This window comes from Mixophyes fleayi, chromosome 3 (assembly GCF_038048845.1).
Source record: "Mixophyes fleayi isolate aMixFle1 chromosome 3, aMixFle1.hap1, whole genome shotgun sequence".
Taxonomy (NCBI): Eukaryota; Metazoa; Chordata; class Amphibia; order Anura; family Limnodynastidae; genus Mixophyes; species Mixophyes fleayi.
This window is the reverse complement of record NC_134404.1, coordinates 340780375-340793593: the sequence shown is the minus strand read 5'-3', so window position 1 is coordinate 340793593 and position 13219 is coordinate 340780375. Positions and strand designations below refer to the sequence as shown.

Below are 13219 nucleotides of genomic sequence, written 5' to 3'. Positions count from 1 at the left end.
ACGATAGTTGCAGAGAGAGAGCTGTGAGTGACAGAGAGGGATCATGTGATCCCTCCACACATGCGCTGTCCAGCTCTGCTCTCCGGAGCAGAGCTGACAGCATTAGATTTCCTCATGTACGCCAGCTGCAGCTGGTACATTAACATGACAAGTTCCCGAAAAAAATGTTTTTTCGGGACTTGTTAGATTGCGGCCAGGAGCAGTCACCATTCTGTTGAATGGTGACTGCTCCCAAAAACGAAGAGGAGTGCAAAGCAGCAGATATCCATGATATCTGCTGCGATGCCCCCTTAATAAATTTGCGGAGGACACTGTGGGACCTTAATTATCCGTTAAAAGCACTATCGTGCTTTATTAAATATGCCCCCATGTATCTAAGGACTCGCTGACGGATAAGAGCAGTAATGTGTCATTGATTGCCAGAGAAGCATACCGAATACAGGGAGTGTGCTTATCTGGTATAATTTGGAGTCAGGGTTCCCGAATTAGCAGGAGTTACCCAAAACATAGGCACATTTTCGGTCTCATTGGTGATGCTAATTAAAACTAATGGCGCCTATTTTACAAGACCTGCTATTAAGCTAGACTTTCGTTCGGATCAAAAATCTTCTTTCAAAAAATTGTCTCCAGGGCAGCGAAGCTCCCCGGCGGCACTGGGCAGTAGCGGTAAGAGTACACTTACCAATCACCGGACCAGAGCAGGGATCCTCCGCGTATGCGTGAGCTAGCCTGCCGCTGTCCTTGGTAAATAGGCTCCTGCATCTGAATTTTCTCCTATTGAGATATAGACCCCTAAAGGCTGTAAGTGAACGGTATGTATTCCTGGCAGTGTGTGGATAGGGTCCTGACTGGATCTCTGAAACTGATACACGGATCCGTATCACATATTAGTATAATAACACATATATCTTTTATATCATTTGTTTTATGCTGAACTAAATATTTTGTATATACCAGGGATGATTTTTCCCACTGGGCTATTCATTACAACTGAGGAAAGGATGTAGATGTTTTCCATTTGTACCAATATACTTGGACTTTACACCAATGATGCACGCACTTGGATACTCTGCGTGTGTAGCTAGATTCCGCCTTGTTCCTGGGGCAACGGTAAAGTGTTATATATTCTCCGCACTTGAGCTATATAAAGGCCAGACAGCTAGTTGGGATGAAGCAAACTTGACGGTGTTCCCTAATTATCAACACAGTGCAAGGCTTCTGGACACACAGTTCACTCAACACTGTTGAAATGAAAAGACAATTGTTGTCAGTACTTGTCCTTAAAACATTTAAGCCTGCATCCCAGCATCAAGGGTAACTCAATGAGGTGTCCTTGACACTGGGATGCAGGCTTAAACGTTTTGATCAAAATATGAACCAATACCTCATGTTTTCATTAACACACAGATGTGCAGTGTTAAGGATAAGCGGTGACAACAATTGTCTTTTTTGTTTTGTATACATATAGGGCATTTTTGTTGCTGTGCAGCTGGTACCGTGTATAATATCGTATTAACCAAGTGCTGGCTTAATTCTTCAATGTTGAAATGAAGACTGCCCAATTGTGTAAATCTGGTGGATCATGTCTACAAGTGTCCCGTGTATATCTGCGGCCTCAAGTGTGCGTATCTCCCTTCCACAAATAAGAATGTATCAATGCCGGCTATCGTCACACCATCTGTCATGTATCCACAATGTATGTCTGCATCTATTGACTTTATATTATTACCTACCTAAAATATATTCCTCGTATATGAACATTTATTCAGTGAACCCTCTATCCTTTCATTAGATCCATTCCACGGTACTGTTCCTCATTTTCTGCGTTCCTGGATATTAATCAAGGTGAAAATCTAATCACTGCTGTCTAGAAAGAGTTTCCCTTGGAATAGATACTGGTTTTTCAGTCCTGTGGGGTAAGCTAAGTGTGTTTATCCCTCCGTGTCATCCTCCTAGCTAGGAATGGCTCAGTGTCCTCTCTGCTTAATCTTGAGTTAGTCATTTATTTTCTGTAGATAAAATCACATCTGTGATATGTTATTAATCAGCCTGTAGTGCAACCCTCATATAATCCATTAGAGAGAGAGAGTTTTATTCAAAAACACCAATGATTTAAGTATACTCCAGACAGAACCAAATGGCCCGTATCTTACCTTAATCCTGCTAATAAAAGCTGCCTGGCCTAAGACATACGTTCTGGCTCAGTGACGCTGATATTGTTATGGGGTTGATGTAGAGGCTGAGATATTTCATGATGTTCGGCTTGGCCCTGGTTCAGCGTGATCATTACATCCACAGCGCTGTCTGCATGCAGAGGATTACACTTTATATACAGGTAATGTGAGGATGACAACATTATTGTATTTGCCTAATATAGATGTCTGCAGAGAGAGGAACCGTGGATTAGAGCAGAGAGCAGAACTATGGAGTAATATTAGTATAAGAGGTGGTAAAATTATAATAGAGCGGATGGGATTATGACGAAATAGAGAGCAATGTCTGTGTAGCGTTGTCTCGCTGCTCGCAGCATAATCATTCAGAGCTTCCAATATATGGCCCTAGTGGTAAGTGGTCATCTGCCAACTGTCCCAACTTTGCAAGCTTTGTCTCTGGAAATGTCCCTATTTTTCCCTGTTGACCAGCAGCACTGTGCAATGTTCTTTATTCAAAGCTCTGAACGTATTAAGAATTCTTTGGTCTTAATTTACAGCGAGCATAGTGTGATTGGTGATTGTAGTACAACTATCTCCAGCTGTGTGTGTGAATCCTACATCCTCTGTCCATAGAGTTTGTACTATTTGGTTCGGGTGCTCCATAAAATCCTGAACCCTTCCATCTGCACACTTCTGAATGTCACTATCATCTGCCAGTCACTGGGACTGGTATCTCGGACTTGGGTTTCCAGATTATGAAAAAAAAATTGGTTGAAGCCCTAAATCCGCCAAACCCCGTTTTGTTTTGTTTTTTACAGATTTTGGTCTTTTCAACCTTTTTATAAATACATTTTCATTCATTGATATTTGGCAACTTCTATACATTTAAGGGGAGAGATTCAGTTCGGTTCGAGGTGTCTCTGGAACATCCGCGGAGACGCATCTCGTTGATGTTATGGCTGGAATCTCCTCTCATTTTTTCTTGAACACCATATGGGTGCGAGGAAAAGTAAAAGGATATTCCTATGGTAAATGCTGGCATCGCGCACAGCCGAACATCGCTGTGTCCACTCACCTCATCGCGGGAAGTTAATCTCCCTCTTAAAGTCGTTGTATTGGGTAATCTACTATAGGGTAAATGTATCAAGCTATGGGTTTGAAAGAGTGGAGATGTTGCCTATAGCAACCAATCAGATTCTAGTTATCATTTATTTAGTACACTCTACAAAATGACAGCTAGAATCTGATTGGTTGCTATAGGCAACATCTCCACTTTTTCAAACCCGCAGCCTGATAAATTTACCCCTTGGTGAGAAACCAAAAAACATTCCCTTTGGTACATGGGTATAACCACCAGCATATTTGTACTGGATCCAGGATGCCGGCTATCCCTAAATTACCTTTCTTCCTTGGTCTCAGGTGAGTCTCAGCCGACATCTTCCACACACAGTGACATCACACACCTGCTGAAGCCTCAAGTGCACGTATTAAATCACACTAATAATCTGTATATTTTAGCTCCAGAACAAGCCACATAAAAGGGATTAGATAATGTTTTGTTGGTTCAGAGCGTTCTTCCTCCAGACCTGCGCCGTGTCACATTATTCATTGAACAAGCACAAGTATCTCTTGATCTTCTCCTCTCTACCTCTTTGGTGCCTCAGTCTCAAACACGTTGCCAAAACTAACAGATCTGTCAAGGTTTCCTGACAGCGAGCTGCACGCTGAACGCTTTCTGCGTTTCCCCAGTGGACAGTTTAGCCAAGACAAGCTACATATGACTCCACATCTTAGGAAGTGTTATCTCTGAAGTCAGCAGGATCTCTGCCAGGAGAAGTCCTGCTCTATTAATGGCTATTTATAGATGGTTAATGATCTGATATGGAATTAGTGACAAGGAACACGCTTATCATTTTTTAATAATCTCTAAGGGGTCGTATGTAATTGTATCAGAAAGAAACCTTTATACATATGATATTTTATAACGATGCATGGAACCTTTTATTTTGTATTCATTGGGGCACTTTCTTGCGTTACTTTTTCATGTCGCTTTGTGTGACATTTTGTGAATGTGGGTGTGAGATTTGTACATGTCTGTATATGTAACAGTGTCATCTGATAGATTAATCATCCTTTTTTTTCTTCTTCAATACTGCTCATTTAATTCTCATTTATATCCAATAAAGAAAATCGGGGATGTCTTTATTTTACGTACCACAATTTATCATTTTATTTCATTGTATTGCTTCTCCCTATAACACAATCCTAGACAGAGACAGTTGTGGCATTGCCCAGTGACCGCCGGGGGGTGTATAAATGAAAACAGTTTTAGACATCACAAAGGGCTCAGCTGTTTCCCGATATATAATCTGCCTTTTCAGCTTTTGTAAATTAAGAAATAAATATGTATTTCTGATTTCCAAATGAAAAGCAAACAAAAGAAATCTGTGAGTTTGAAAACCATAAACATAAAAATATGATGGATGATTTAAATTGCAAACAGAATTCTTTGTCACAATGGGAAAATGTGATGAAGCCGGACATATATTATATCTTTATATTGACTAGAAGTGGGTATGGGGAAGTGTTTATATGAAGGGAGCCAGGAGGTAGCCGGGAGTTCTCAGAATCCGTTATATTAGCCCGATTTATATTAAAAATACATAAAAAACAAAAACCAGTATAAGAGATCACTAGAAGAACTATGTGTTCTCCCTTTGGAGAATGTCGGTGATAAATACTTATTTTGGTGCTTTACAACATGATTGTAACAGTTTTTTAGTTTTGTGTTGTGTTTTCTTTACTGTTTTATTTGAAGACTGTTGCAGAAATACCCGGGTTATAGCTGTATGACTGCAGTGCAAGTAACGTGGCAGCCAGAGGGTAACGGGGCTTGGCTGTGCCTCTACCTGTGGCTGCGACATTTGGGGTTTAGTTGTGGCTGTGGCACATTGGGGATAACTGTGGCTGTGCCACTTTGGGGATAACTGTGGCTGCGCCACTTTGGGGATAACTGTGGCTGTGCCACATTGAGGATAACTGTGGCTGTGCCACTTTGGGGATACACAGTGCCACTTTGGGGATAACTGTGGCTGTGCCACATTGGGGATAACTGTGGCTGCGCCACTTTGGGGATAACTGTGGCTGTGCCACTTTGGGGATAACTGGCTGCGCCACTTTGGGGATAACTGTGGCTGCGCCACTTTGGGGATGACTGTGACTGTGCCACTTTGGGGATAACTGTGGCTGCGCCACTTTGGGGATAACTGTGGCTGCGCCACTTTGGGGATAACTGTGGCTGCGCCACTTTGGGGATGACTGTGACTGTGCCACTTTGGGGATAACTGTGGCTGCGCCACTTTGGGGATAACTGTGACTGTGCCACTTTGGAGATAACTGTGGCACAGTTGAAAGATAGTTGGAGAAGGGAATTGTCCCATAAAATCAATTTGAGGTTAAGGCTCCACCTCCTCTCACAGTAACATTCCACCGCGCGTCTGTGATTCTTCCTCTAGTTCCCAATCATCATACAGAGGCAGAAGGTATTATTACTGTGTTGTGTAGGGAGAATGATCAGAGCTGATCCACAGTACAACTCCAGCCTCTTACAGACAAATATTATGACTGCCTGAGCTCCTGGGGATATGCAGAGAATCTATACATTACATTGTTACAGAATAATGGTTAATAGATAAACAACTACAGGTATATGTGATATGTTCCCTTCATTACAGCCTCCCCCTAAGGAAGGCAGCTGACAGGGGGCTCGCACGTGCCCATGGCTGTCCCACTTACTCTCCAGGTCAGTTCAGTTTGCTGGACTGAATATATTACCCTGTTACAGCCCTCAATAGGGGTATCCTGGAAAGTATCATATTGTGACTTTCCAGTATCATCAGGAGGGCTATCTCCACCTGTACAAACTAAGTCTATTAATGACGCTGACCCAGCTTGTCTGGAAAATAGATTTCTTATTACACATCCATACTGACAACACTGTGACAGTGCACATGTGTGGGACACAGCCATGTATGACAACACTTCCCAGGAACAATGTATGTATCATTGCATGCACAATGTTTTCCTCATTGTAACGTGTGTTTCCTGATTCCTTTATTTGTTTTTTATGAAGATGGATGATTGCAAATTATGTATTAATGTTGCATGGGAACAGGGGTGAATTTGACAGCTTTCTGTCTGCACACAGTGCTGTAGGTAACAATGTTCATGTATCGGAGAAACACTGTTGCAGCAATGTTAGTTAATAGTAATATATTGCTGTGATTGATGTTTTACTCATATGTGAAGGATTTCTAACGGAAGCAAAATGTAAAATATTGTAAATGAAATATCTTTCTGTTTCTATCCCTTAAAGACCACCTGAAAGCAGAAGTAGAACAGCAGAGAATGCAGAGGGCGGCCTTAGGTAAGTCTGACAGATGTGCAGACAAAAGAGTAATTATCAGCTTAATAGCCCGTCGTGTACAGCGCTGGCTTCATCTCTAATGACAGTTATAGCTGCAATTTCAACTGCATGATGTTCTCAGGATGCATTCCTTTACATACTGAACATTCTAATAGAGTGCCCGAACAGCACACTTCCTGCACATTCTAAATGGATGCTGGACCTGAACACTTAGGTGCTGCAAATTTCCATCTCCAAAAGCACGTCATTCATAACAACACAAACACTATCATTGAAGTGATAGGAGCAATGTTTTCAAGGTTAACTGCTCTTGTAAGACGGGGTTTTCCCCAGTAACTGCAATATATCACGATGGTAGCAATTGAGCTCTTATGAAAGCTGTGCGTTTCTAGATTGTAGCAGTGCTGCCATGTGATACCTCTATATGTGTCCAGATTCAGTATTCATTTACAATGTTCACTATATGTACTAAATGAAACTTGTAGCTGAACATGTTCCTTTTTGGGAGAGGCTCTGAGCATTCTAACTGAGCACTCCACCTAAACACTTGCTGCTCAATCTAACTGTGCACTCAACCTGCGATCTTGCTGAACATTCTAACTGAGCACTTGACCTGAACACATACTGAACACTGTAACTGAACACTTCACCTCAACATTTACTTAACACTCTAACCGAATTGAACATTCTAACTGAGCACTCAACCTGCGATCTTACTGAACATTCTAACTGAGCACTCAACCTGCGATCTTACTGGACATTCTAACTGAGCACTCAACCTGCGATCTTACTGAACATTTTAACTGAGCACTCAACCTGCGATCTTACTGAACATTCTAACTGAGCACTCGACCTGAATAATTACTAACATTTAAGCTCCTTTTCTAGAAAAAAATTAATATTTAGATTTTCCAGGGTACACTGTGTAAATGGTATGTAGATAAATTGTCTCCAGTCTTTGCATAGAGTAAATCGGGCTGTACAGTTATAATCCGGAATGTTTTACATAAGCGTTGCACTTTAGTTAAAAGAAAATATTTGGCACAATGTTAAATCCATTTCTGCCCATATTTGATTGTTTGAACGTTGCTGTGTATCCTGTCTATGGGAGGCTCACCAGCTATCAGAGACCATAGACCTCAGACTTGGCAGCAATGAGCATTAATATAAAGTGGAGATAGAGATACAGTTGTTGTTTTTCTCTTTCCATTCCTTACTCTGATTGCTGTTTTTTCTTTTGTAACCTAATTTTCCTTCTTTCTGTCCAGAATCAGCTTTTAGTCTTTGTTCCAAGGAAAATGTATTTTAATCCGGCATTGAGAGCATAAACCTATAATCTGACAAGATCTATTAGCTGGAAGACCTCTCTTTGTTCCTGTAATTCTGTGTGTAGCCGGGAGGGATCCTGGCTGGATCTAACCCCACTCCTTTATATTGTGTAGGTGGTAAGAAGATCACAATCAATGCGACTACAGCGGGGAACAGTCCGTGCTGTAGCAGTCTGTTTATTAAATGCGTGTGCGGGTTATATCAAGCAGTCTGTTTATTAAATGCGTGTGCGGGTTATATCTAGCAGTCTGTTTATTAGATGCGTGTGCGGGTTATATCTAGCAGTCTGTTTATTAGATGCGTGTGCGGGTTATATCTAGCAGTCTGTTTATTAGATGCGTGTGCGGGTTATATCTAGCAGTCTGTTTATTAGATGCGTGTGCGGGTTATATCTAGCAGTCTGTTTATTAGATGCGTGTGCGGTTTATATCTAGCAGTCTGTTTATTAGATGCGTGTGTGGTTTATATCTAGCAGTATGTTTATTAGATGCGTGTGCGGTTTATATCTAGCAGTCTGTTTATTAGATGCGTGTGCGGGTTATATCTAGCAGTATGTTTATTAGATGCGTGTGCGGGTTATATCTAGCAGTCTGTTTATTAGATGCGTGTGCGGGTTATATCTAGCAGTCTGTTTATTAGATGCGTGTGCGGGTTATATCTAGCAGTCTGTTTATTAGATGCGTGTGCGGGTTATATCTAGCAGTCTGTTTATTAGATGCGTGTGCGGTTTATATCTAGCAGTCTGTTTATTAGATGCGTGTGTGGTTTATATCTAGCAGTATGTTTATTAGATGCGTGTGCAGTTTATATCAATGTATTAACACATGTATTAATTTACATTTTAGTTAATGATTTTTAGTACACCATTAGATTTTACCAAACATTGCTGGATTAAGTGTCAGGCGTTAACAGGCAGAATGACTGTTTCACTAAGACACACCTGTGATACATCGAGATATCCCAGGATATTGCCTCTAGAACATCGGAAGGAAGGTATTTCAATGGCAATTGTGGATATTTGTGGCCACTGGTGAAGCTTCTTCTGCCGATATCCCAATCGACCGCAGTCAGGTGGAAGTACCATAGGGAAATTCAGGTGCATCCCCTTTTTCTGTCAATAACTTGCAGAACTTTTAAAAAACTTCAACATTTTTCCCATCAATAAGATTTTTGTTACTAAGTTTCCTCCTTCCCTGAGAGGTAGAACATTTGCTGAATTCCGTTATTCAATAATACCACTGATATGAGGATGTTACTGACACACATTGTGTTTTCTCTGACATCAATTCGTATTGATGACTAGAGCGTTTGTGAACAGACAACAGGCGCTGTCAGATGCTGCAACACATGTCCGATTCCCTCTTGTAACATCGTAACACATACACCGGGTAACATCACAATCTACGGCTGTGTACAGTATTAATACACCTAGCTAGGTAATGGCGCTAGTGACGAGTCCAGAAAACAGTTGTGTTATGCAGCCGTGTAACCTCTCTCATAGAGGAACATGTCTATCAGTCTCACGGCCTCTCTCATACAGGAACATGTCTATCAGTCTCACAGCCTCTCTCATGCAGGAACATGTCTATCAGTCTCACAGCCTCTCTCATGCAGGAACATGTCTATCAGTCTCACAGCCTCTCTCATGCAGGAACATGTCTATCAGTCTCACAGCCTCTCTCATGCAGGAACATGTCTATCAGTCTCACAGCCTCTCTCATGCAGAAACATGTCTATCAGTCTCACAGCCTCTCTCATGCAGGAACATGTCTATCAGTCTCACGGCCTCTCTCATGCAGGAACATGTCTATCAGTCTCACGGCCTTTCTCATGCAGGAACATGTCTATCAGTTTCACGGCCTCTCTCATGCAGGAACATGTCTATCAGTCTCATGGCCTCTCTCATACAGGAACAGGTCACAGTTCCGCTGCTGTGTCCCATTTTGTACACCGCGTAGGGCTTTGTGCGGTAGGACAGCACAGTCACATATGTTTACCCTGTGTGACTGGCAGCGAGTAGCTGGTCAGTGTATTCTCTATGTATAATCAGGAGTCTGTGACAGTAGCTGGACATCTATATCAGCTCGAAGGGGTGCAGATAGGGCAAGACTTAGGGTAACAGGGTAACTCTCAGCCATTCCTCATGGCAGAAAGTAACGTGATTTCACCTTACCTTGGAGGAGGTGTTTATATAGCAGCACAGAATATATCTGTTACACAGCTCACTGCAATGTATAATAAGGGTGACGGGTCTGTACCAAGGTTTCCTGATCTCAGCTAAGTGAGGGGGTAATGAGCAATGCATGAGGAGATATCAGGACTGTTCAGTCTTATGCTCCTTCTGTTCCCCATGCACAGATGCAGCACAATGAGGCTGATAACGTGCAACAGTAATAATACTTTATTGTGGCACCAAGATCCTACTTTTGCACGAATGTGGCCATTTTTAAAGATACATAAGTGGTCGTCACCCTCATTGGGGTGTAAATCTAAATGTGTTCAGGACAGAACAATGTAGAGCAAGGTGCGCTGATTTCGGATGCGTCATCTGTTCGTAAATGACCCCAAATGCTTTTTTCTTTTGTTTCACCTGACTCTGCTCCAAGATGTTTCCGCTCCCTGGATTCCCTGCACTGTTACATTACTATATTATACTGCTAGTGAGTGAGCGGCCAGGAGCTGAGTCCTGTCCCTGCCAAAGCATTTTATCATATTCCAAACATCCTCTAGGTGTTTCCAGCTCGCCTGATGAACTGAACAAGTATGATCCAGCGGAGGAAGAGCTGCGCGCTGACATGGAAGAGGAGAAGAAGCGGTACGCTCAGGGATTGTGGGGAAATGGTGTAATTATATGTGTATAGAGTGCGGATTATCCGCCTCCGCTCCTATAATCACAACCCCTCGTGTAGGACTATGTCCCAGCACTCAACCTCACATGAAACCCCTACTTGGTATCAATGGAGTTATCTTTGTTAAGAACTTAATTTATAATATCCATCACACAATATACACAAGCATAGTAAGAGCCGTGAGGGCCAGACAGCGAAAATATAACGCCCAGGGGGTAAATGTATTCACCTCCGATTTGTGCAAATCGCAGCTATTTAGCGAGTTTGTAGTGAAAATTTAAAGCAGCAATGGCTTTAAAGGCTTTGTTTTTCCTTTAAAGCCATTGCCGCTTTAAATTGCAAACTCTCCAAATAGCGGTGACTTGCAAAAATCGAAAGCTAATACATTTACCCCCAGAAATGGTGCAATATGCAATTTAAGGAAATGAGCAGGTTATACATTCAGGTAGCTGGCCAAATTAAGGAATAGGTAGACCAATACCACTATGAGATGTGCAGGAGTGTGACATTTTTATATTGTAAAAGGAAGGGGAGGGGGAGGAATAATTGAGACATAGCATTGGGACCCCCGGCAGTCAATGGGCTATTTCTAAGGGGACTGAAATCGATATTAGCCAATAATCAAATCACTCTACTGGGTGAATTTATATGAAGAGGGTCGAGACATCCTGGGAATGAGCACTGGAAATATTGGAAGCAGAGGAACTATTATAAATAAACCAGATTTGGGAAGATTTAAGGGATTTATTATTCAAATATGCAGATATTTTTTCCATGGACGCCAGAAACCAAATCTTATTTAAAAGTTCTAAAGGGAGGGGGGGGGGGTCCGGGTTCTTCTAGTTCTTGACCATTAAGCATCTGGCCGCATTAAGGATCTGTACAGACAGTCTCTCAGAATGCTTGTCCAGAACATCTATCGAAGAACCCGGGAGAGAAGACCAGGGACATTTAGAGATCTGGACCTGAGTATTATCATCATTATCTATTTGTACAGCGCCACTAATTCCGCAGCGCTGTGCACTGATTAGAGAGGCCACAACATCCCAGAACAGAGCAATTTTTAGGCAGGACCAACAGATATGAAGGAAGGACCCCCGTTCCCCAACACAAGTAGAGGTGGTTTTGTATATCCTTTTCAGGCTAGTAGGCACCAAATACCACCAGAAATATATTGTATAAGCGTTTTCTTTCACAAGGGAGGAAATAGAGGTCTTGGAGATCCTTTCTCTAATTGTTGACCAGGTGTCCCCACCTAGTGGCCTAGCCAAATCACTTTATGTACAGAAGTACTGGTGTGTTTGGAGTTATTTTTTTAAGGAGCCACAAAACCTTAAATGTAATGTAAATATTTGATTCTTACAAAGCCGCATTCCAGTTTGGTGACAGCGGCTCCCCCGGGTAAACACCCTTCCTCTCCGTTATAGGCACCCACAGAGAGGGACCAGGCAGCCACAATGGCCGCAGCTTAGCTGCGTGGCGAATTTGCGTTCCCTCCTATTGCGCTTGTGCACTGATGTTATGACATATGGAAGCCCCGCGGCCAATGGCAGCCACTCTGGCACCTTCTCCTGATATCATCTGAGGTCCACACAGTGCAGAGAAAGGGGGTGAAGTGGATTGACCCCCCATTAAACTGGAACATGATGATGTCATTTTTAAGATGCACCAGTAAAGGATGCCCCATCAATACTGCCATTTATGCCTATTACTATGAAGTCTTATAGCGATACTGGCTCTATCCATTATATGATCTCTTTTCATTGTATCTCAGATATAAGACACATTTCAGTCGCCTCAAAGGTCTGAAGACTGAGATCGAACACTTGCAGCTTCTCCTGGAGAAGGCCAAGGTCAGACTGCAGAAGGACTTCGAGGAGTGGTGGTCTGAGGAAGCTTTGACCCTCCAGGTAACATAGACCCGTCTATAGACCCCCCCCAGGAATACGAGGAAGCCAGAGTTACACCATAATGTGATTTCTTCTTCCTGCAGAATAGTCCAGCAGAGACCAAGAGTGACTCTTCATCATCTGTCCAACAGCCCTCTCACAGGTACGCAGCCCAGAGAGGACCTGCTAATATTATTATCTTATATTTATAATACTTCTGTTTATCCATAAATTGTCCACAGTGCCATACATGAAATTTATGGTAGTATATAAAATAGAGGCAGCAACAATGATCCACAATATACTACATAATACATTATTAAGTTAAGCATAATTATACAGACCAGACATCTATTAATTAACAGATTACACAGATAACTTGATAATGCTGATCAGGTTATTTACAGGATGGTGAGTGAATGTGATATAAAGTCCAACGTGAAGTAGACTCAGGCTTAAGACAACAGGGCTGGGGAAGCAGCCAAGAGGTACAGAGAAGGAAAACACAAGGAAAGAGGGTCTGGTCCTGAGAGCTTACATTCTAAAGGGAAGGGGGAGATACGAATATGATGG

The 13219-nt window shown here is 42.2% G+C and overlaps 1 protein-coding gene across 2 annotated transcripts in view; it reads left to right on the top strand.

Annotated features, from left to right (window-relative positions):
- The window catches only part of LOC142145000 (kinesin-like protein KIF6), a 102316-nt gene that overhangs the window by 74262 nt on the left and 14835 nt on the right, over nucleotides 1–13219 (top strand). For both annotated transcript variants that reach the window (XM_075204420.1, XM_075204419.1), the window contains exons 10-13: nucleotides 6529–6579; nucleotides 10639–10723; nucleotides 12532–12667; nucleotides 12751–12809. In XM_075204420.1, the coding sequence (XP_075060521.1) occupies nucleotides 6529–6579; nucleotides 10639–10723; nucleotides 12532–12667; nucleotides 12751–12809 (331 nt within the window). The remainder of the gene's footprint in view (nucleotides 1–6528; nucleotides 6580–10638; nucleotides 10724–12531; nucleotides 12668–12750; nucleotides 12810–13219) is intronic.